The 26,005-nt window shown below is 46.5% G+C and overlaps 1 protein-coding gene across 1 annotated transcript in view; it reads left to right on the top strand.

The window, feature by feature from the left end:
* The window catches only part of LOC139415575 (neurocan core protein-like), a gene marked incomplete at its 5' end in the record, with an annotated part of 185,225 nt that overhangs the window by 65,571 nt on the left and 93,649 nt on the right, over window positions 1-26,005 (top strand). The window contains one exon of the mRNA XM_071163689.1: window positions 16,794-16,910. Coding sequence (XP_071019790.1) covers window positions 16,794-16,910 — 117 coding nt within the window. The remainder of the gene's footprint in view (window positions 1-16,793; window positions 16,911-26,005) is intronic.

The following is a 26,005-nucleotide window of genomic DNA, read 5'->3' as shown; positions in this document are numbered from 1 at the left end:
TTGTTGTTGATTCTTCACAAAAAAATACAGTTTTATATCTTTATGTTTGAAGCCTGAAATGTGGCAAAAGGTCGCAAAGTTCAAGGGGGCCGAATACTTTCGCAAGGCACTGTATTTGCATATGTTATGCTCTTGTGAAGGCTGGCTGAATTTTTGCAAGTGTATGTTCTTTTATCTCAGCATGTCTACAGATTCTCCATTCTCCCTGTTTTTGTTTGCTTGGAAATGTTGATACTGGAGACTGTTATCTGAAGAAACTGTGTTACCAAGAATTTATAGCAGCTAGGAAATGCATTGCCATTTATTGGAAGGTTGGATATCCTCCCACAATGTCAAATTATGTATCACTAGATTTGATTTCTAACAAGATTAAGGGTATACTGGACAACTTTCATAAGGTTTGGATGCCTTATATGGAATACTGTACGACTTAAAGTGTATGCATTGAAATGTCCACGTCAGGGGACACGTCGGGGGGGTCAGGGGACACGTCAGGGGACACGTCAGGGGAGATACATATTGACATGTATTCCATGTCATGTCCACGTCAGGGGACACGTCAGGGGAGTCAGGGGAGATACATATTGACATGTATTCCATGTCATGTCCACGTCAGGGGACACGTCAGGGGAGTCAGGGGAGTCAGGGGAGATACATATTGACATGTATTCCATGTCATGTCCACGTCAGGGGACACGTCAGGGGAGTCAGGGGAGTCAGGGGAGATACATATTGACATGTAATTCCATGTCATGTCCACGTCAGGGGAGATACATATTTAGGCAATCCCTAGCTGCTGAGTTGCTCAGTCCTGGCCCTGGGGGTCTGTGGGTTGTCAGTCTGACCTTGCCCTAAAACACACAAAATCAATAAATTCATGTTTCACTAAGATCCTAAAGCTGAGTGGGGAGTGTTGGGGCGTTGCAGGGTGCTGGACCCCTAAAGGGCAGGACGAGGTGACCCAGCTATATTGTGTGCAAATAAAAATAGCTCTACAGTGCTATTAGTCCCATTAGATTAATTGTCTGAAGGATTTGCTGTTTCTGTGTGTTAATGTAGTGTATGTGTGGTTTTCTGTAAAAAAATTTGTTTCCAAACCTTTCCCTTCAGAAAAAAAAAATGAAAGGTGGGAACTGTGAAGGAAATTGTGTTGGAGTTATTGACTAGACTGGTGGGGGTCGGTCATGCAGACGGCTGGGGCTGGCTGGTCGGTCTGCCTGACTGAAATTTGATATTTAGGATGTCTTAAGAAAGACAATCAAAAGTCTTCGTATTTTTTCAAGATTTGTTAGTCTGTTAGTTAAAGGTGCAACATAATATTTATTATTGAGTTCAGTCTTATTAATCACTTTAACATATTTAATAGCTTGATGAATGTGGGTGTTTTAGCTTACTTATTGTTCTAAATAGAGATGGCATATTGGATTGTGTTGCTTTGGGTCTTCACCACAGAGAGGAAAGAGAAGTGCTATCTATATCGCAGAGACTTAGTAAAGTGTCTATCTGTCTCTGACAGCACCCCGCTCCACCCCCTCTCTACCTGTCTGTCAGTCTATCTGTCTCTGTCTCTCTCTCAACCCCACCCCCTCTCTACCTGTCTGTCAGTCTATCTGTCTCTGTCTCTCTCTCAACCCCACCCCCTCTCTACCTGTCTGTCAGTCTATCTGTCTCTGTCTCTCTCTCAACCCCACCCCCTCTCTACCTGTCTGTCAGTCTATCTGTCTCTGTCTCTCTCTCAACCCCACCCCCTCTCTACCTGTCTGTCAGTCTATCTGTCTCTGACACCACCCCGCTCCACCCCCTCTCTACCTGTCTGTCAGTCTATCTGTCTCTGACACCACCCCGCTCCACCCCCTCTCTACCTGTCTGTCAGTCTATCTGTCTCTGAAACCACCCTGCTCCACCCCCTCTCTACCTGTCTGTCAGTCTATCTGTCTCTGAAACCACCCTGCTCCACCCCCTCTCTACCTGTCTGTCAGTCTATCTGTCTCTGACACCACCCCGCTCCACCCCCTCTCTACCTGTCTGTCAGTCTATCTGTCTCTGACAGAACCCCGCTCCACCCCCTCTCTACCTGTCTGTCAGTCTGTCTCTGACACCACCCCGCTCCACCCCCTCTCTACCTGTCTGTCAGTCTATCTGTCTCTGACAGAACCCCGCTCCACCCCCTCTCTACCTGTCTGTCAGTCTATCTGTCTCTGACACCACCCCGCTCCACCCCCCCCTCTACCTGTCTGTCAGTCTATCTGTCTCTGACACCACCCCGCTCCACCCCCTCTCTACCTGTCTGTCAGTCTATCTGTCTCTGTCTCTCTCTCAACCCCACACCCTCTCTACCTGTCTGTCAGTCTATCTGTCTGTCTGTCTCTGACACCACCGCGCTCCACCCCCTCTTTACCTGTCTGTCAGTCTGTCAGTCTATCTGTCTCTGACGCCACCCCGCTCCACCCCCTCTCTACCTGTCTGTCAGTCTGTCAGTCTATCTGTCTCTGACGCCACCCCGCTCCACCCCCTCTCTACCTGTCTGTCAGTCTGTCAGTCTATCTGTCTCTGACAGAACCCCGCTCCACCCCCTCTCTACCTGTCTGTCAGTCTATCTGTCTCTGACACCACCCCGCTCCACCCCCTCTCTACCTGTCTGCCAGTCTATCTGTCTCTGACACCACCCTGCTCCACCCCCTCTCTACCTGTCTGTCAGTCTATCTGTCTCTGACACCACCCCGCTCCACCCCCTCTCTAACTGTCTGTCAGTCTATCTGTCTCTGACAGAACCCCGCTCCACCTCCTCTCTACCTGTCTGTCAGTCTATCTGTCTCTGACACCACCCCGCTCCACCCCCTCTCTACCTGTCTGTCAGTCTATCTGTCTATCTGTCTCTGACGCCACCCCGCTCCACCCCCTTTCTACCTGTCTGTCAGTCTGTCAGTCTATCTGTCTCTGACGCCACCCCGCTCCACCCCCTCTCTACCTGTCTGTCAGTCTATCTGTCTATCTGTCTCTGACACCACCCCGCTCCACCCCCTCTCTACCTGTCTGTCAGTCTATCTGTCTATCTGTCTCTGACACCACCCCGCTACACCCCCTCTCTACCTGTCTGTCTGTCTGTCAGTCTATCTGTCTATCTGTCTCTGACACCACCCCGCTCCACCCCCTCTCTACCTGTCTGTCAGTCTAATTGTCTATCTGTCTCTGACGCCATCCCGCTCCACCCCCTCTCTACCTGTCTGTCATTCTATCTGTCTATCTGTCTCTGACGCCACCCCGCTCCACCCCCTCTCTACCTGTCTGTCAGTCTATCTGTCTATCTGTCTCTGACACCACCCCGCTCCACCCCCTTTCTACCTGTCTGTCAGTCTGTCAGTCTATCTGTCTCTGACGCCACCCCGCTCCACCCCCTCTCTACCTGTCTGTCAGTCTATCTGTCTATCTGTCTCTGACGCCACCCCGCTCCACCCCCTCTCTACCTGTCTGTCAGTCTATCTGTCTCTGACACCACCCCGCTCCACCCCCTCTCTACCTGTCTGTCAGTCTATCTGTCTATCTGTCTCTGACGCCACCCCGCTCCACCCCCTCTCTACCTGTCTGTCAGTCTATCTGTCTATCTGTCTCTGACGCCACCCCGCTCCACCCCCTCTCTACCTGTCTGTCAGTCTATCTGTCTATCTGTCTCTGACGCCACCCCGCTCCACCCCCTCTCTAGCTGTCTGTCAGTCTATCTGTCTATCTGTCTCTGACGCCACCCCGCTCCACCCCCTCTCTACCTGTCTGTCAGTCTATCTGTCTATCTGTCTCTGACGCCACCCCGCTCCACCCCCTCTCTACCTGTCTGTCAGTCTATCTGTCTATCTGTCTCTGACGCCACCCCGCTCCAACCCCTCTCTACCTGTCTGTCAGTCTATCTGTCTATCTGTCTCTGACGCCACCCCGCTCCACCCCCTCTCTACCTGTCTGTCAGTCTATCTGTCTCTGTCTCTCTCTCAACCCCACCCCCTCTCTACCTGTCTGTCTGTCAGTCTATCTGTCTGTCTCTCTGACGCCACCCCGCTCCACCCCCTCTCTACCTGTCTGTCAGTCTATCTGTCTATCTGTCTCTGACGCCACCCCGCTCCACCCCCTCTCTACCTGTCTGTCAGTCTATCTGTCTATCTGTCTCTGACGCCACCCCGCTCCACCCTTTCTCTACCTGTCTGTCAGTCTATCTGTCTATCTGTCTCTGACGCCACCCCGCTCCACCCCCTCTCTACCTGTCTGTCAGTCTATCTGTCTATCTGTCTCTGACGCCACCCCGCTCCACCCCCTCTCTACCTGTCTGTCAGTCTATCTGTCTCTGACACCACCCCGCTCCACCCCATCTCTACCTGTCTGTCAGTCTATCTGTCTCTGACACCACCCCGCTCCACCCCCTCTCTACCTGTCTGTCAGTCTATCTGTCTCTGACACCACCCCGCTCCACCCCCTCTCTACCTGTCTGTCAGTCTATCTGTCTCTGTCTCTCTCTCAACCCCACCCCCTCTCTACCTGTCTGTCTGTCAGTCTATCTGTCTGTCTCTCTGACGCCACCCCGCTCCACCCCCTCTCTACCTGTCTGTCAGTCTATCTGTCTATCTGTCTCTGACGCCACCCCGCTCCACCCCCTCTCTACCTGTCTGTCAGTCTATCTGTCTATCAGTCTCTGACGCCACCCCGCTCCACCCCCTCTCTACCTGTCTGTCAGTCTATCTGTCTATCTGTCTCTGACGCCACCCCGCTCCACCCCCTCTCTACCTGTCTGTCAGTCTATCTGTCTATCTGTCTCTGACGCCACCCCGCTCCACCCCCTCTCTACCTGTCTGTCAGTCTATCTGTCTCTGACACCACCCTGCTCCACCCCATCTCTACCTGTCTGTCAGTCTATCTGTCTCTGACACCACCCCGCTCCACCCCCTCTCTACCTGTCTGTCAGTCTATCTGTCTCTGACACCACCCCGCTCCACCCCCTCTCTACCTGTCTGTCAGTCTATCTGTCTCTGACACCACCCCGCTCCACCCCCTCTCTACCTGTCTGTCAGTCTGTCTATCTGTCTCTGACACCACCCCGCTCCACCCCCTCTCTACCTGTCTGTCAGTCTGTCTATCTGTCTCTGACGCCACCCCGCTCCACCCCCTCTCTAGCTGTCTGTCAGTCTATCTGTCTATCTGTCTCTGACGCCACCCCGCTCCACCCCCTCTCTACCTGTCTGTCAGTCTATCTGTCTATCTGTCTCTGACGCCACCCCGCTCCACCCCCTCTCTACCTGTCTGTCAGTCTATCTGTCTATCTGTCTCTGACACCACCCCGCTCCAACCCCTCTCTACCTGTCTGTCAGTCTATCTGTCTATCTGTCTCTGACGCCACCCCGCTCCACCCCCTCTCTACCTGTCTGTCAGTCTATCTGTCTCTGTCTCTCTCTCAACCCCACCCCCTCTCTACCTGTCTGTCTGTCAGTCTATCTGTCTGTCTCTCTGACGCCACCCCGCTCCACCCCCTCTCTACCTGTCTGTCAGTCTATCTGTCTATCTGTCTCTGACGCCACCCCGCTCCACCCCTCTCTACCTGTCTGTCAGTCTATCTGTCTCTGACACCACCCCGCTCCACCCCATCTCTACCTGTCTGTCAGTCTATCTGTCTCTGACACCACCCCGCTCCACCCCCTCTCTACCTGTCTGTCAGTCTATCTGTCTCTGACACCACCCCGCTCCACCCCCTCTCTACCTGTCTGTCAGTCTGTCTATCTGTCTCTGACACCACCCCGCTCCACCCACTCTCTACCTGTCTGTCAGTCTATCTGTCTATCTGTCTCTGACACCACCCCGCTCCACCCACTCTCTACCTGTCTGTCAGTCTATCTGTCTCTGTCTCTCTCTCAACCCCACCTCCTCTCTACCTGTCTGTCTGTCAGTCTATCTGTCTGTCTCTGTCTCATTCTGTCTTTCTGTCTCTGTCTCTCTCTCCACCCCACCCCACCCCTCTCTATCTGTCTGTCAGTCTATCTGTCTCTGTCTCATTATGTCTATCTGTCTCTGTCTCTCTCTCCATCCCACCCCCTCTCTACCTGTCTGTCTGTCAGTCTATCTGTCTGTCTCTGCCTCATTCTGTCTATCTGTCTCTGTCTCTCTCTCCACCCCACCCCTCTCTACCTGCCTGTCAGTCTATCTGTCTTTGTCTCTCTCTCCACCCCACCCCTCTCTACCTGTCTATCAGTCTATCTGTCTCTGTCTCTCTCTCCACCCCACCCCCTCTCTATCTATCTGTCTGTCAGTCTATCTGTCTCTGTCTCTCTCTCCACCCCACCCCTCTCTACCTGTCTGTCAGTCTATCTGTCTATCTGTCTCTGTCTCTCTCTCCACCCCACCCCTCTCTACCTGTCTGTCAGTCTATCTGTCTGTCTCTGTCTCATTCTGTCTATCTGTCTCTGTCTCTCTCTCCACCCTACCCCTCTCTACCTGTCTGTCAGTCTATCTGTCTTTGTCTCTCTCTCCACCCCACCCCTCTCTACCTGTCTGTCAGTCTATCTGTCTCTGTCTCTCTCTCCACCCCACCCCCTCTCTATCTATCTGTCTGTCAGTCTATCTGTCTCTGTCTCTCTCTCCACCCCACCCCTCTCTACCTGTCTGTCAGTCTATCTGTCTATCTGTCTCTGTCTCTCTCTCCACCCCACCCCTCTCTACCTGTCTGTCAGTCTATCTGTCTGTCTCTGTCTCATTCTGTCTATCTGTCTCTGTCTCTCTCTCCACCCTACCCCTCTCTACCTGTCTGTCAGTCTATCTGTCTCTGTCTCTCTCCACCCCACCCCCTCTCTACCTGTCTGTCAGTCTATCTGTCTGTCTCTGTCTCATTCTGTCTATCTGTCTCTGTCTCTCTCTCCACCCCACCCCTCTCTATCTGTCTGTCAGTCTATCTGTCTCTGTCTCTCTCTCCACCCCACCCCACCCTCTCTATTTGTCTGTCTGTCTATCTGTCTCTCTCTCCACCCCACCCCCTCTCTATCTGTCTGTCAGTCTATCTGTCTCCATCTCTCCACCCCTCCTCTATCTGTTTATCTCTGTCTCTGTCTCTCTCTCTCCACCCCACCCCTCCTCTATCTGTATATCTGTCTCTCTCTCTCCACCCCACCCCTCCTCCATCTGTATATCTGTCTCTCTCTCTCTCTCTCCACCCCACCCCTCCTCTATCTGTTTATCTCTGTCTCTGTCTCTCTCTCTCCACCGCGCCCCCCTCTATCTCTCTCTATCATCTCTGTGCAGCAGGTACCGGGCAACAACCTGGCAACCTCTAAATCACTCTTATTGGAGTGTGCTGAGATTGCATTGGGTCTTCACCACAGGGAGAAAGAGAAGTGCTATCTATATAGCAGAGACTGAGTGAAGTGTCTGTCTGAGGACATGGTGATACAGTGGATCGTACGCCTGCCGCCCTCCCTGCAGTGTCAATGGGGGAGATGGAAAGGTGTACTTACTGACCCCAGGTCATTTACTGTGGGATGGTACAGGTTATAGCAGCATGTTTGGTTTGAGTTTGAGTTGAGTTTATGCATTTCTGTATGTCTACTGCAGCAGCATACTAAGCAGTGGAAACACTTTACAGTAAGACAGATATTATCATAGCTAGATGTACAAGTGTAGGAGTCAGTTTTAAGGTTGGTTCTACACTATAATGCACTTTCAGTAGAGATTCTCCTTTGGGCATGCTATTTAGTCCAGTAGCTTTAATCTTTGTCCAGGAAACTGACCTAATATGAATAGGCGAGTCATTTTTCAGGTTGTGGTTGACCAGGTTGTCATGGTGACTGTTATTGTTATATTTCCCCCGACCGTCGCTGTTTAAATGTAGTCATCCTAAAACCTGTAACAGTGAGAGATATTTGGAGTTCAGTACATTTTCTCCAGTGGCATTAGAGTTTAAGACCCAGCTGTGTTGCTGTGTATAGGCAATGGCTTGTCTTGCTTATAGAGGTGCACTTGAACAGGCAGACCCCATGATCCTTGTCTCTGGAAAAGCTATTACAAGGTTCAGTAACTCCCACGGTGATGGAGGATGGTGTGTGTGTGTACTTTTCTGTATGTGTAGAGAAGGATGTGTGAAAATGTCAATAGAACGTACTGTATGTGTCCTCAAACTCCAGGTTCAATTGTAACGTTACAATCCCAACACTATCCATTCTGGTTAAGCAGCTCTAGTCTCCTAGTATCTTCCTTACAGATATACTGTCTATGAATCTAATAGGAGGATGACAGAGGACTTTGCAGAAATCTGTTTTGTAAGGACACTGTACTGGTAGGCCGCGATGCTTAGTCCTGATTGGACATCCACAGAAGGATGGCGCTGTAGTATCTACGCCCTGGTCAGATTAAGAGCTGCAGAGACAGAGATGGAATGGAAGAAAGGGGCTATTTGAAGAGTATAGTCTGTAATTAATCAGAAGATGGCAGCTAGCGTTAAGAAGAAAAAAACTATGGTAGTTCCCTCTCTGTCACACACACACACACACACACACACACACACACACACACACACACACACACACACACACACAAATGGTGTGGGTGTGTGTGTGTTTGATCTATTAATAATGCTCATACTGTATGTATTGTCTTAATGCAAGCTGCACAATGCGAGCAGCACAATGCGAGCAGCACAATCCCATTTGGGTGTGATAAGTTGTAACTAATTGTGTGAGAATTGAATCAATTCCCCACTCCTGGAAACCAGACCAGCCTTGGTTTCTCTCTATGTACTGTAGCATGGAGCACTACTACTCCAGACAATTCATCACCGGGAGAGTACAAATTAGTAAGCTACATGTTTTCTCTCTTTACAGAGTTTTTCATGATCTCCTAGTCAAAGGACATTCAATAGAGGTTGCATTTCTGTTTCTGGTTTTGTTTCTTGCTGAAATAATGTTGTTGAAATACTCCCTGTGGCTGACTATCTACAGATCTGGTTGGATATAAAGGCTCTTTCATATTCGAAGAGGGTCAGTTCAGTTTTGGTTCCATGCAGGGAACACATCACACCTGGCCCCCCATAGGGTTTGACGTAGGGCTAGTGGCCCTATGCTATTTTCCTGCTGGGTGAATGCTTGGCTAACTGTCGTATCTGCTGAGCTTCCCTGAAAGACTGTGAGTCACAACAGTCATTTATTTACCTTCTCTGCTTCACTCAACACCAGCCTTGTTACTTACCCAGCCCATGACCTGCAGCACTTGTACACATAGCACACACACACACACACACACACACACACACACACACACACACACACACACACACACACACACACACACACACACACACACACACACACACACACACTAGTACACAAACATCTGAGCCTAGAGAGGTGCCCATTTCTCTTCAGGTCTAAAAGCACAGTCATGGTGTTGAAACTAAACACCAGACACACAGCCAGAGAAATGTAACGAACCAGTGATAACTTAATGGGTCTTCCACAGTTCCAATGTAGATAATGGACACTGATGTTGTTGTCTGAATTGATATACTGTATACCATAAATGTTGGAACAGTACTACCGAGTACTCTAGCATACACTGCCCTTGCTGTGGATCAGAACACAACTAGAATGCCAGCCAGCCTGAGAATTTCAATTCACACTAACCTCCCCCAGTAGCTTGGCTATAGGTCAGGACAAGACAACAGCACTGTGTCCTCTGGGCTGTCAGTGGGTTTATTAGTGTCTGCATTGGAGCAGACACAATGGACGGCTGCAGCACGAGGCTAGCCGCTGTCTCCCCCGGACACGCCTAGCCCATTAAAACACTGCCTGTCACTGGCTGCCTCCATGAAGACTAATTGTGGTGAAAGAATACAGGAGAGGGAGACAGGAGAGAGAGACAGGAGAGGGAGACAGGAGAGAGAGACAGGAGAGGGAGACAGGAGAGAGAGACAGGAGAGAGAGACAGGAGAGGGAGACAGGAGAGAGAGACAGGAGAGGGAGACAGGAGAGGGAGACAGGAGAGAGAGACAGGAGAGGGAGACAGGAGAGGGAGACAGGAGAGAGAGACAGGAGAGGGAGACAGGAGAGAGAGACAGGAGAGGGAGACAGGAGAGGGAGACAGGAGAGAGAGACAGGAGAGGGAGACAGGAGAGAGAGAGACAGGAGAGGGAGACAGGAGAGGGAGACAGGAGAGGGAGACAGGAGAGAGAGACAGGAGAGGGAGACGAGAGAGAGACAGGAGAGGGAGACAGGAGGAGGAGACAGGAGAGAGAGACAGGAGAGGGAGACAGGAGAGGGAGACAGGAGGAGGAGACAGGAGAGAGAGACAGGAGGAGGAGACAGGAGATAGAGACATGAGAGGGAGACAGGAGAGGGAGACAGGAGGAGGAGACAGGAGAGAGAGACAGGAGAGAGAGACAGGAGAGGGAGACAGGAGGAGGAGACAGGAGAGAGAGACAGGAGAGGGAGACAGAAGGAGGAGACAGGAGAGAGAGACAGGAGAGAGAGACAGGAGAGGGAGACAGGAGAGGGAGACAGGAGAGAGAGACATGAAAGGGAGACAGGAAAGGGAAACAGGAAAGGGAGACAAGAGAAGGAGACAGGAGAGCGAGACAGGAGAGGGAGACAGGAGAGGGAGACAGGAGAGAGAGACAGGAAAGGGAGACAGGAAAGGGAGACAGGAGAGGGAGACAGGAGAGAGAGACAGGAGAGGGAGACAGGAGAGGGAGACAGGAGAGCGAGACAGGAGAGGGAGAAAGGAGAAGGAGACAGGAGAGGGTGACAGGAGAGGGAGACAGGAGGCACAAACATCCCTCTGCAGAGAGAACACAATGTCACATTCATACTGGCCTCTTATGGCTAATATCTCTGCCCACACTCTTACGCCGTACCCAAACTGGCCTCGCGCATCCGGCATCATGCGGAAATTGATTTTGTCCCCCCACACCAAACGCAATCACTACAGGAAGGTTAAAATATCAAAACAAACTCTGAACCAATTATGTTAATTTGGGGACAGGTCAAAAAGCATTAAACATTTATGGAAATTTAGTTAGCTAGCTTGCTGTTGCAAGCTAATTTGTCCTGGGATATAAACATTGAGTTGTAATTTTACCTGAAGGTCCTCTACTCCGACAATTAATCCACACACATCTCTCCTCCTTCCAGGCTTTTTCTTCTTTGGACTTTATATGGCGATTGGCATCTAACTTTCATAGTTACCATGACGACCGACCAAACTCAGTTCATCTTTCAATCACCCACGTGGGTATAACCAATGAGGAGATGGCAAATGGGTATCTGCTTCTATAAACCAATGAGGAGATGGGAGAGGCAGGACTTGCACCGCGCTCAGCGTCACAAATAGAACTGACTTCTCCTTTAGTGCTTGGCAACACAGACGCTCGTTGGCGCACGCGAGCAATGTGGGTGCAATAATTTAACAACATTATGTTTAAATTTATTTTGCAAAGCGAGCGGTCTGATCAGCATGTTAGAGAAAAGGGTGCTATCGAGACCCTTAAAGGGTTCTTCAGCAGTCTCCACAGGAGAACCCTTTGAAGAACCCTTTTTGTTTCCAGGTAGAACCTTTTTGGGTTTGAACCCAATTTCTGGAGATGGTTCTACATGGAACCAAAAAGGGTTCTCCTATGGGGACAGCCGAAGATTGCACCACTGCTGTAATGCATGTTGGGGGGGGGGGGGGACAGTTATGGGGGGCCAGGTATGATGTGACTATGATAATGTGTGCAAGCGTTTATTTATTGTGATTGTGTGGTCTGTGTGTGTTCGTGAGTGTGTGTTCTTTTCTCCAGTCGGTTACATCATATTTATTTGATTCGCTTCTCAGATGAGCCGTGTATGCTTGCCGATCACGTACTGTATTCTTTTAGCTGTTGATTTAAGAAATTAAAACCCCCACACTGTAATGGCTTGCCTCCTTCTCTCCAATCCCTTTGATTCATTTTCAAAGCCAGCACTCACATTGTTATCACCTCAGAATAGTGTATCAGTGGCTGCAGCACAGGAGTGGGTAGAAGGCTATCCCTCAGCTTCTCAGGAAATATTACACACACTCACCTCTATATCTCACCAGCCTGGAGCGAGTTAGACTCACACACACACACACACACACACACACACACACACCTCTATATCTCACCAGCCTGGAGTGAGTTAGACACACACACACACACACACACACACACACACACACACACACACACACACACACACACACACACACACACCTCTGTATCTCACCAGCCTGGAGCGAGTTAGACTCACACTCACACAAGCATACACAGAAATACAGGCACAAAGGCACTCTCTCACACACACGCACACGCGCACACACACACACACACACACACACACACACACACATTACGACTCTCTCACATACACACACATACACTGTGTCTCTCACACACACACATTAAGACTCTCTCACATCAGTTGAAGTCGGAAGTTTACATACACTTAGGTTGGAGTCATTAAAACTCATTTTTCAACCACTCCACACATTTCTTGTTAAGAAACTATAGTTTTGGCAACTCGGTTCAGACATCTACTTTGTGCATGTCATTTTTCCAACAATTGTAAACAGACAGATTATTTCACTCATAATTCACTGTATCACAATTCCAGTGGGTCAGATTACATACACTGAGTTGACTGTGCCTCAGAAAATAAATTGTAGACTTCCACAAGTCTGGTTCATCCTTTGGACCACGCAGCGGTCATACCGCTCAGGAAGGAGACGCGTTCTGTCTCCTAGAGATGAAGGTGCTTTGGTGCAAGAAGGTCAAATCAATCTCAGAACAACAGCAAAGGACCTTGTGAAGATGCTGGAGGAAACAGGTACAAAAGTAACTAAAGCCACAGTAAAACGAGTCCTATATCGACATAACCTGAAAAGCCGCTCAGCAAGGAAGAAGCCACTGCTCCAAAACCGCCATAAAAAAGCCAGACTACGGTTTGCAACTGCACATGGGGACAAAGATCGTACTTTTTGGAGAAATGTCCTCTGGTCTGATGAAACAAAAATACAACTGTTTGGCTGAATGTATGTAGACAAAGAAGAGCTCTTCACAAGATACCAAAACATTCAAAGGCGATTTTCTCAAAAGTGAGCTTACAAGTTTATCAACTTTCAAAGCAGAATTACTTTCCCATTGTTCCTCAAATGCAGTGTATGATATGCAATGTCGTAGGTATGAGTCTCTACTTTTATCCAATGTAAAAAACACAATTTAAAATTTTGCTAGATAAGACCGAATCCAGGTGGTGAGTCACAAATAGGCTTTTTACAAGTGAGGACTTAGCTGGTTTACTATTCTTGAGAACCTTTGGTGCTCATGAGTATAGTCAAATGTACACACACACACACACACACACACACACACACACACACACACACACACACACACACACACACACACACACACACACACACACCCACACCCACACACACATGTTAACCAGCACATAACCAATGGATTGGATTTGTTCACCAAACACACTGCCACGCTCACCATCCCAAGCAGGGCTAAACAAGCCACTGCCAGAGGTGTGTTTCTCTTCAATTATGTTGGTATAAGAAGGATGTACAATACCTAATCCTTCCCCAACTAAAAGAAAACCATTCCATGCCTCTGTGGCTTTCTCTGATATAACCTTTAGCTATTGAAAAGCTTTACATTGAGAAACAATAGTGAAGATAGATAGACAATCTATCTGACAGGTCCTCATAGAGTACTTCACTCTCTCAGTCACACCCTCCTCTCTGTTCAAGAGAGAGAGAGCGACAGGAGACCACGAGAGAGAAAGACAGAGAGAACGAGAGAGAAAGAGAGAGAGAAAAAGAGAGAGAGATAAAGAGAGACAGAGAGTGAGAGAGAGCGAGAGAGAGAGAGAGAGAGAGTTAGAGATAAAGAGAGACAGAGAGTGAAAGAGAGAGAGCGAGAGAGAGAGAGAGAGAGAGAGAGAGAGAGAGAGAGAGAGAGAGAGAGAGAGAGAGAGAGAGAGACAGACAGACAGACAGACAGACAGACAGACAGACAGACAGACAAGAAAACCCGGCAGTGTGTCTGACTTTCTACAAGGTGACAGATTGGCTGCTGCTCTGTCTGTCTGCCCACTGTTTATCATGACGGATGCTCGACAGGGGGGAGGACAATGTGTGGCGCCTACCCCGCCTGCCCGCCCACGTCCCTCTGATGAGCCGGGTCCTCATAAATTACCTGATCATTATCCAGTCAGGCACACTCGTGGCCGCCTCTTTTTATGGTACATTACTGAGTCGTTGCAAGGTAATAAACACGTTTTATTTCGCAAGGCTATAACTCCAAGCGCTGTTCTTCAAGGGAAATGTTTTGGAGATAAATGGTGAGATAGAGGAGATTAAGTCGTAATTATAAGGACAGCGCTGGGGTTTGACAAGGACGGTTGCACAGCTGTAGGTGTTAAAGCTTGTTTCGTGGCTGTGTGGAGAGCTTGCTAGATTAAGTGTGGTTTTATTAGCCAATCCAGATAGGTTTCCAGGCAAAGACACAATCTGACAGGGCATCTAATGCACTGCATCTGTTCTCCAGCACTATAATACCCAGGCTAACTCATCTCTTCTCCAGCGTTATAATACCCAGGCTAACTCATCTGTTCTCCAGCGTTATAATACCCAGGCTAACTCATCTCTTCTCCAGCGTTATAATACCCAGGCTAACTCATCTGTTCTCCAGCATTATAATACCCAGGCTAACTCATCTGTTCTCCAGCGTTATAATACCCAGGCTAAGTCATCTGTTATCCAGCATTATAATACCCAGGCTAACTCATCTCTTCTCCAGCGTTATAATACCAAGGCTAACTCATCTGTTCTCCGGCATTATAATACCCAGGCTAAGTCATCTGTTCTCCAGCATTATAATACCCAGGCTAAGTCATTGTTTTCCAGCGTTATAATACCCAGGCTAAGTCATCTGTTCTCCAGCATTATAATACCCAGGCTAAGTCATCTGTTCACAGTTTGTGTATGTCTGTGTGTGTGTGCTGTGTGTGTGTACAGTTGAAGTCAGAAGTTTACATACACCTTAGCCAAATACATTTAAACTCAGTTTTTCACAATTCCTGACATTTAATCCTAGTAAAAATTCCCTGTCTCGGGTCAGTTAGGATCGACACTTTATTTTAAGAATGTGAAATGTCAGAATAATAGTAGAGAGAATGATTTATTTCAGCTTTAATTTCTTTCATCACATTCCCAGTGGGTCAGAAGTTTACATACACTCAATTAGTATTGGTAGCCTTTAACATCTTGATCCTACTTGAGACGCAGATGTCTCAAGTAGGCACCTGGAAATGCAAATGCGCTACGCTAAATGCTAAATGTACTCGTTAAAACTCAAACGTTCATTAAAATACACATGCAGGGTATTGAATTAAAGCTACACTCGTTGTGAATCTAGCCAACAAGTCAGATTTTTAAAATGCTTTTCGGCAAAAGCATGAGAAGCTATTATCTGATAGCATGCAACACCCCCACTATACCTGAAGGGGACGTAAACAAAAGAGTTAGCGTAGCCGGCGCTACACAAAAACGCAGAAATAAAATATAAAACATTCATTACCTTTGATGATATTCTTTGTTGGCACTCCTATATGTCCCATAAACATCACAAATTGGTCTTTTTCCCGATTAAATCCGTCCAAGTATGCCCAAAATATCCATTTGTATAGCCTGTCTGCTTCAGGAAAAAAGCTCTCTTCCAACACGCAACGTCATTTTTAAAAAGTATATAAGTTGCCTATATTCTTTGACAAAACACTTCAACCTACTTTTGTAACCCAACTTTAGGTATTTGTAAACGTTAATAAGCGATCAAATTGATCACTTGGCGATCTGTATTCAATAGCAGCTACTCAAGAAAACAATGTCCATTTTTCAATCTTCCAAAATCGATTGTTGTAGGCTGGATGGAATGACGGATCTATAGGTAATGTCTCAAAGGATTTTTGTCAATGAAAATTACGTTTTTGGCGACATCGTGTGGAAGCTGTAGGAATTGCATCCGTGACCATATTAAATTTGGTTTCCTTTAAACAATTCATGAAAGGGGCGCATGGATACTTTTTTCAGCTTTCAGTGACCAGTTTTTCTTGCGCTTTTCGATGAAACACACGCTCTGTTATAGTCACAGCCGTGATTTAACCAGTTTTAGAAACTTCAGAGTGTTTTCTATCCACACATACTAATCATATGCATATACTATATTCCTGGCATGAGTAGCAGGACGCTGAAATGTTGCGCAATTTTTAACAGAATGTTCGAAAAAGGAGGGGGTAGGATGATTAAATTGTTTAACTTGGGTAAAACGTTTTGGGTAACTTTCCACAAGCTTCACACAATAAGCTGGGTGAATTGTGGCCCCTTCCTCCTGACAGAGTTGGGGTAACTGAGTCAGGTTTGTAGGCCTCCTTGCTCGCACACGCTTTTTCAGTTCTGCACACACATTTTCTATAGGATTGAGGTCAGGGTTTTGTGATGGCCACTCCAATGCCTTGACTTTGTTTTCCGTAAGCCATTTTGCCACAACTTTGGAAGTATTGAAATACATCCACAGGTACTCCTCCAATTGACTCAAATAATGTAAATTAGCCTACAGGGAATTATAAGTTAAATAATCTGTTTGGAAACAATTGTTGGGAAAATGACATGTGTCATGCACAAAGTAGATGTCCTAACTGACTTGCCAAAACTATAGTGATGTATATATATGTGAGTCCCTCGGTTAACCCGCCTGCCATGTCTCCATTCTGCAGCTGAGGACAACCCATGTCAGACCAGCCCCTGTCTGCATGGTGGCAGCTGTCTGCAGGAGGGCGACGGTTACAGCTGCTACTGCCCCCAGGGCTACTCCGGAGAGAGCTGTGAGATCGGTGAGTGGGGTCAGGGGTTAAAGTTCACAAAAGAAAGGGCAGAGGTTAAGACCTTCAGAAGGACTGGCTCTGTCCCATCCCTTTGTTCTCACATCCATTTCAACTCATTTCAGTGTTACTGTTTAACTAACCTAACGTTGCAAGCGTACAAGAAGCACCTGAGCGGGCTTTATTTCTGGTCCTGTAGGGGGAGGTTCTCTTCTGCGCTGTTCAACCAATCCAGTAAATGTGGAGGAGGAGTTGAGATAGAGTATTATAGTCAAAAATCTGAAGTTGCTTCACAGAGTGTGCTGTTTAACTGTAACTGACTAGCATAATCAGCACACAGTAAAATGCCTCACATGAATGGTACAGTACATGTCCAGTATAGGTGGTACAGATGTGGTACAAGTTGTTCTCAATGCGTTTGAATGGAGTCAGACTTTGCTACAGTACATTTCATGACCCTTTGGCACAGTCAGTTATTGCATGAGGAAGTTTAGCTGCATGGTCCTGCTGTGCCCAGGTTCCTGTTTCTTGCTGTTCCCTGCCTGCAGAGGTGAGGATGAGGCGGCAGTCTGTGAAAGAGAGTGTGAATGGGGAGGGTGTGTGGTGTTTTCAGAGGTGTGTGTACTTTGTCTGTATGGTGTTTTCTGAGTTGCGCGTGTGTGTTTGTGTGCGTGTGCATGTGCAGTGGGTGTCTGTTTTCCGTGCTCAGAGGTGAGACTCTAACAGTGAATGTGTGTGACTGGGGTTGCTGTGAGTGTGCTTTGTAAGACCAGGCAGAGCCAGCAGTCTGTGACAGTAAGATGCTGAATGTTTGTGACTCTCTCACTGGCAGGCTGCCAGGCAGCTCATCTCTCCACTGGGCTGTGTGATAAGAGACTGAGCCAGTCAGCACTGAGCTAGGCTGTACCCTGCTGCACACTCACAGTGCTGTGTCACACTGTGGTGTGTGTGACTGTGAAGAGAACATGGGCTCAGTCAAGGGTGTAGGGTAATAATGGTTGGGAAAAGTGATACAGTAGCGTGTGTATGTGTGTGAAGGAGCGAGTCTTAGTTGCACCGTGCCGTGGTGTTCTGTACTGCAGTGAGAGCTGTGACTGTAGAAGATGGACAGATGTCTGCACTGATGGGATAGGAGCTCAGTGAGGACTTGAGGATGAGATTAAAGGTTGGAGCTGTGTGACACTGTTGTGTATGGGAGAGGAGAAATGCAAAGTCAATGGGGAGGGATTGCTTTTCCCAGGTCACTGCTTATGTAGAGGAGTCACAGAGGAGGGGTCAGAGGTTAAGAGGGGAGGTATTGATTATCAATCAGCCATCTACTGACCACACACACACACACACACACACACACACACACACACACCATGACTGTCTGAGGGCGGCAGTCTTCGATTTGGGGATAATCCTTAACTAATATCGGCTAAAGGCATCAGTGATTAATCAACACTACAGCCACGTCAATAAGTCCTGATAAATGCATGTTAAACGATGAATAACATATGATTTGTAATGCTAGTTTGGGATCTCTTAGAATCTGTTGTGACATAGACCATATTGTGTATGTCAATATTAATCATATAAAACAGATATTCCTCATTGTTTCTGGCAATAAAAACAAAAGGGATTCATTTTGAGATTTTAAAATGTAGAATAATATTTCTCCAATATGCATTTCATGTTGTCGGTTCATTCTGTGTATGGTTATTGGCTTGTTTTGTGCTCAGTTTGAAAACCTCCTGCAGGACTGTGGATGGTAATTGGCTTTGGCTGCTGCTCGTTTCCTGCAGCTTGTGTCTGCAGCAGATAGGGTGTCTGTCTGTCTGTCTGTGGTCTCTGACATATTAATTACAGCCAAAGGCAATCAGGTTAATTGCATATTACTGCAAACCCTTGACCACATTTGTAATGACTCAACACCACGTTCTCTCCAGTTGAGGATGAGAGGATTGTCTTCTTTTTGTCTTTTTCTTTCTTTGCTTTCTAGGTTTCTCTCTTCAAATCAAATGTTATTGGTCACATACACGTGTTTAGCAGATGTTGTGGTGGGTGTAGTGAAATTTTTCTACACACACTTCTTGTTCTAACGTTACCTTTTCTCTACAGATGTCAGATCTTAATTTGATCACTCTTCTGTTGCTGAGAATTTTCCTGTGTTCGAGGTTTAAAAAGGATTCTAAAGTTTCTAATGTCAGACTTTATTTACCTAATTATAATCCACATAATATTTCACATTTCCTGTTGCTGCAGGATTATTTTCCAAACCGCCTGTACACTCGAACTCCATTTGTACACTAGAACTCCATTTGTACACTAGAACTCCATTTGTACACTAGAACTTCCATTTGTACACTAGAAGTCCATTTGTACACTAGAACTCCATTTGTACTAGAACTCCATTTGTACACTAGAACTTCCATTTGCTTCTCCTGCTCTGTGTGATTGAGTCTTTATCAGTGATTCTTCATGGTCATTATCATGCATCATTACTTTATTACTACCAAGCGAGGCAGAGCCACATACACTGCAATAATACAATTGTATTTCCCTCTGCATACTACAATGGGAGAAATTATGATTCACTCGAAACAGGGCTGTTGAATTGCAGCTGGAGAAGCTGAAGCTGCTCAGAGATTATCCCCAGAGCCTATTGGGGATGTGGCGTTTAGAGGATCTGCGTAATCCATGGGCTCCGTTTCTGCTGGGTCGCTCAAACATGAATGAGATGAGGGGAGAATCGCTCTGCGGGGAGAGAGAGAAGGAGGAAGGGTTGAGGACTTGGGGAGACACGGGGTCAGGTGGGGTGTCAGGTGGGAGTTTCCCAAGGGGGAAAGGGCCATAACACCCTATATACTGTACATAAATCTTATAAATATTCTATTGGTTTCCAATATAACTGTGTGTAGACAATAGGTAGACTATCAGTGGGGGTCGGTACCTTTAAATGCTTAGACTAATAGTAAAGTCCAACACCTGTAAAAATGCATACAGTATACAATGTGGAACTTTCTAATATAAATCTATTGTGTAGGACAGGCATGGAGGCTCTCTCTGACAAGGAATCATGTCAGCTCCAGTGGCATCTATTTTTGTATTTTTTTTTATTTCACCTTTATTTAACCAGTTGGCCAGTTGAGAACAAGTTCTCATTTACAACTGCGACCTGGCCAAGATAAAGCAAAGCAGTGCGACACAAACAACAACACAGAGTTACACATGGGATAAACATACGTACAGTCAATAACACAATAGAACGTCTATATACAGTGTGTGCAAATGTAGTAAGATTAGGGAGGTAAGGCAATAAATAGGCCATAGTAGTGAAATAATTACAATTTAGCAATTAACACTGGAGTGATAGCTGTGCAGATGATGATGTACAGGGAGAGATACTGGGGTGCAAAAGAGCAACATTTACAGATGGGCTGTGTACAGGTGCAGTGATCGGTAAGCTGCTCTGACAGCTGATGCTTAAAGTTAGTGAGGGCGACGTCTCCAGCTTCAGTGATTTTTGCAATTCGTTCCAGTCATTGGCAGCAGAGAACTGGAAGGAAAGGCGGCAAAAGTAGGTGTTGGCTTTGGGGGTGACCAGTGAAATATACCTGCTGGAGTCCATGCTACGGGTGGGTGTTGCTGTGGTGACCTGTGAGCTGAGATAAGGTGGGGCTTTACCTAGCAAAGACTTATAGATGACCTGGAGCCAGTGGGTTTGGTGACAAATATGTAGCGAGGGCCAGCCAACGAGAGCAAACAGGTTGCAGTGGTGGGTAGTATATGGGGCTTAATGACTAAGCGGATGGCACTGTGATAGACTACATCCAATTTGCTGAGTAGAGTGTTGGATTCTATTTTGTAAATGACGTCGCAGAAGTCAAAGATCGGTAGGATAGTCAGTTTTACGAGGGTATGTTTGGCAGCATGAGTGAAGGAGGCTTTGTTGTGAAATAGGAAGTCGAGTGGCTGTGGGGGGTGTTGGCCGGGATAGGGGTATCCAGGTGGAAAGCAAGGCCAGTCGTAGAAAAATGCTTATTGAAATTCTCAATTATCGTAGATTTGTCGGTGGTGACAGTGTTTCCTAGCCTCAGCTGGGAGGAGGTGCTCTTATTCTCTATGGACTTTACAGTGTCCCAGAACATTTTGGAATTAGTGCTACAGGATGCAAATGTCTGTTTGAAAATGCTAGCCTTTGCTTTCCTAACTGACTGTGTGTATTGGTTCCTGACTTCCCTGAAAGGTTGCATATCGCGGGGGCTATTCGATGCTAATGCAGTACGCCACCGGATGTTTTTGTGCTGGTCAAGGGCAGTCAAGTCTGGAGTGAACCAAGGGCTATATCTGTTCTTAGTTATACATTTTTTGAAAGGGGCATGCTTATTTAAGATGGTGAGGATTGCACTTTTAAAGAACAACCAGGCATCCTCTACTGACGGGATGAGGTCAATATCCTTCCAGGATACCTGGGCCAGGTTGATTAGAATGGCCTGATCGCTGAAGTGTTTTAGGGAGCATTTGACAGTGTTGAGGGGGGGTTGTTTGAATGTGGACCCATTACGAACGCAGGCAATGAGGCAGTGATCGCTGAGATCCTGGTTGAAGACAGCAGAGGTTTATTTAGAGGGAAAGTTGGTCAGGATGATATCCATGAGGGTGCCCATGTTTACGGATTCAGGGTTGTACCTGGTAGGCTCCTTCATAATTTGTGTGAGATTGAGGGAATCTAGTTTAGATTGTAGGACGGCCAGTGGTGTTAAGCATATCCCAGTTTAGGTCACCTAACAGTACGAACTCTGAAGATAGATGGGGGAGCAATCAATTCACATATGATGTCCAGGGCACAGCTGGTGGCTAAGGGTGTTCTACAAGTTATAATAACTTATTTCTGGAGAGGTGGATTTTTAAAAGTATAAGTTTGAACTGTTTGGGCACAGACCTGGATAGTATGACAGAACTCTGTAGGCTATTTCTGCAGTAGATTGCACCTCTCTGCAGTAGATTGCCCCCTTTGGCAGTTCTATCTTGACGGAAAATGTTGTAGTCTGGGATTGAAATTTCAGAATTTTTGGTGACCTTCCTAAGCCGGATTCAGACACGGCTAGGACATCAGGGTTGGCAGAGTATGCTAAAGCAGTGACTAAAGCAAACGTAGGGGGGAGGCTTCTGATGTTAACATGCATGAAACCAAGGCTTTTACAGTTACAGAAGTCAACAAATGAGAGCGCCTGTGGAATAGGTGTAGTACTGGGGGCTACGGGGCCTGGGTTAACCTCTACATCACCAGAGGAACAGAGGAGGACTAGGATATGGGTACGGCTAAAGGTTATGAGAATTGGTCATGTAGTGCGTTGGGAACAAAATGAGCATATTTCTGGGCGTGGTAGAATAGATTCAGGCCATTATGAACAGACAAGGGTATGGTAGGATGTGAGTACAGTGGAGGTAAACCTAGGTGTTGAGTGATGATGAGAGAGGTTGCATTCCTGGAGGCACCAATTAAGCCAGGTGAGGTCTCCGCATTTGTGGGGGGTGGGACAAAGGAGCTATCTAAGACATGTTGAATGGGACTGGGGGCTCTACAGTGAAATAAAACGATAAGAACAAACAGAAACAGCAGTAGACAATCAATATTGACATTAGAGAGAGGTGTGATAGATGTGAAGCCCATCTATCTGATGCTGTCTGGTCAAAAACACTGTGATATTGTTGCCACCCGTAGCATTGAATGCAAGGGAAGCCAGCGAGCATTTGGCCTCCCTTGATAAAAAATTATACAATGATGGCAAATCAAACTTAACTGAGGGAGCTCAACTGTGAGTGGTCCTGGCGCACCAAAAAAAAGTGCCAAGGGAAGACAGTTTGGATTTGGCTTCACACTAATCACATCACATCAAGCCAAACATCATTGACAGAAATAAATCTTAAATTGTTGCATCTCGTTGTGTTGTCCTCCAGTGGCTTGCTAGCTAAAATTGTCCCTTTACTACATTAGCCATTGTTTTTCTTAATTCTCCATTTTGGCCAATGAGTATAATGGTGATTCTGACCCAACTATAAATTCATACATTGTGCCTCTGGTCTGGGAGGATGGGAGTTCCATATGTAGCTAGATGTAGTAGGCTAATGTTAACTAGCTGGCTAATTGTTGCCTATTAAATTAAAGCTAGCATTCAAGCATTTTAGCTAGGTAGCCTAGGACAACAAAAACGAAGTGTATGACAGAGAGGCATTGGCTTTTCAACCGTAGAAAAAAACTCTACTTACTCACACACGCACACACACACACAGAAATCAGTACCATAGACATCCACATGATATTTAGCTTATATTGATTGGACTAAATTGTTTTTGGAATCTTTTAATTGTCACTGTATTAGACTAGGTGATTTGATGATGTTGAATGTTGAGGTTAAAATGGTGCTGGAATAGTAGAGGCAGCTCCTGTTTTCTTTGCGAATTGCGGTAACTCGTCCATAAATGTCGGAAACATTAACTTGCTTGACAATGCTGTAGGTCATGTAACTGTTTGTTACATGCAATATGCCTTGTGGACTTCACCGGACAGATGTTGCTCTCCAGTTTTGTAATGAAATAAATGTGTGGTCAAATGTATTCTGCCACTGTGTCTTCTTAGTGTCTCAGCCTTTAGGCCTATATATCACGGTGTCAAAGCACATGAACTAACAGGTTATAGAGCAAACAACACAATTATCACAACACATAGGTTGCAATATGGCTTTTTTCTGGCTTGGCTTCCCCAGTGATTTTACCCACGCACCGCTACTGATCAGCTCTAGTCATGGCATTTTTGTATCTGCAACACTCATGGCAAACTGTCACAGACACTTAAAGGCCGCTACAAGCTCCACTCCGTTAATCAACACGTGTGTGTCCACGTGGGTGGAGTCGTTTTTTGGGGGCTCTTTTCATTGTGTTCAACCCAGAGAGGAAGTCCGCCTTGTGGAGTGTATATCCACTAAGCTGTCGCACTTCCCAAAGACAGTGGAGTCTTGCTCCTTGGCTGTATACTGTAGCTAAGATCTTGTTGCTGGGCAGATTTTTAAACAGAGCTTAGTTATTAGACAGTAACGGCTTTATCTGTTCAAATTAGGTTTGTTTTGGGATGTACAGATGAAAATGCAAAAAATCTCAGAACAGGGGTCAAAAGAAGTAGGATAATTATTTTGGGTGAGCTGTCACTTTTTTAAAAGAAGGATGTGTGTAAAAAGAAAGGACCGCTGGTGCATTAAGGAAGACACTGAGATTCTGTCCATCAAACTTATTTAGCTTGCAGAGAGAGAAAGAGGAATTGTTACATGCAATCAATATTTTATTGGTTTGGACTGGGGCATAAGCAGAGTTGAGTGAAGTGTGAAGGAAGAGGTGGGTGATTGTCTTTAGTTATTCTGGACAGGGATAGTGAAGGGGGATTGTCAACGCTGCAGATAATGAGGAAATTATTTTGACTTCTCTTTGTCTCTATCTCTCGTCTCCCCCTCTCTTTTTCTGTCTCTTTATTTCTCTCTCTTCTTTCCTCTCTCTCTCCCTCTTTCTGATAAATGAGAACAGATAACTGTGTGCTGCAGACTGACATTGCAATCTGGCCTGAGAGACACACACTCTGACGGCCCTCTGCCCTTTTCCTTCTTCTCCCATTCACCCTCTTCCTGCCCTCTTCTTCCTCATCCTCCCCTTCCTACTGATACTATACAGGAGAGCAGAGAATGAGTAAAATTTCCAGCTCAGTGAGCTGAGCAATGTAGACAACTTCCCCTACTCTCCCTTCACACCTAAACAATCACACAAAATAACTGACAAACAAATTCTGATGTGGGTTTACCATCCCTCCGGGTCAATTTGAAGAAAATAAATTGAATCCCAACTTTGTATGTCCCACCGCTGAGCAATGTCAATGTCCTCCTGGAAGTTTGATGCTTGACAGGAGTGTACACAATTTCATTTTCCATTTCCCGTGCTCTCTGTCCTCATTCTGAGAGAGTGATTGTATTGTGAGTTTTCCCTGTACCTCCCACTTACCTCTCTCTCTTTCTCCCTCTTTCTCTCCTTTCCCCTGACGCTCTTTCTTCTCATTTTTTCTCCCTCCTTTCTCACTCTCTTTGTCTCCCTCTCGCTCTCCAGTTTCCCCCCTCTCTCTAGTTTCCCCCTCTCTCTCATTTCCCCCACTCTCTACTTGCCCACCTCTGTCTAGTTGCCCCCCCCCACACACACACACACACACATACACATACTCTGCTCTTGCCTCGCTGCATGCAACTGTTGTGTACTTTAGTCTATATGAAGTGATAATGTGGATATTGTGTTTAGATAGTCCTTTAGAGCTCCCCTCCAACCCTTCCTGTCTGTTACTAATGTACCCTGTGGTGCATCCGTCTCCTCTCACACTAGCTCCTATCATTGAGCCTGAAACATTAATGAAGTCAGGGCTATTAATATCATTGGCCCTAGGCTTGGGTGGTATACCGTGTATACCGTATACTGGGGTGTACAGTTGAAGTCGGAAGTTTACATACACTTAAGTTGGAGTCATTAAAACTTGTTTTTCAACCACTCCACAAATGTCTTGTTATTTCACTTATAATTCACTGTATCACAATTCCAGTGGGTCAGAAGTTTACATACACTAAGTTGACTGTGCTTTTAAACAGCTTGGAAAATTCCAGAAAATGATGTCATGGCTTTAGAAGCTTCTGATAGGCTAATTGACATAATTTGAGTCAATTGGAGGGGTACCTATGAATGTATTTCAAGGCCTACCTTCAAACTCAGTGCCTCTTTGCCTGATATCATGGGGAAATTAAAAGAAATCAGCCAAACTACAATATATTGTAGACTTCCACAAGTCTGGTTCATCCTTGGAGCAATTTCCAAACACCTGAAGGTACCATGTTCATCTGTACAAACAATAGTAAGCAAGTATAAACATCATGGGACCACGCAGTCGTCATACCGCTGAGGAAGGAGACGCGTTCTGTCTCCTAGAGATGAATGTAATTTGGTGCGAAAGGACCTTGTGAAGATGCTGGAGGAAACAGGTACAAAAGTATCTAAATCCACAGTAAAACGAGTCCTATATTGACATAACCTGAAAGGCCTCT

Source organism: Oncorhynchus clarkii, chromosome 1, assembly GCF_045791955.1.
Source record: "Oncorhynchus clarkii lewisi isolate Uvic-CL-2024 chromosome 1, UVic_Ocla_1.0, whole genome shotgun sequence".
Taxonomy (NCBI): domain Eukaryota; kingdom Metazoa; phylum Chordata; class Actinopteri; order Salmoniformes; family Salmonidae; genus Oncorhynchus; species Oncorhynchus clarkii.
This window is presented reverse-complemented; position numbering and strand designations above follow the sequence as displayed.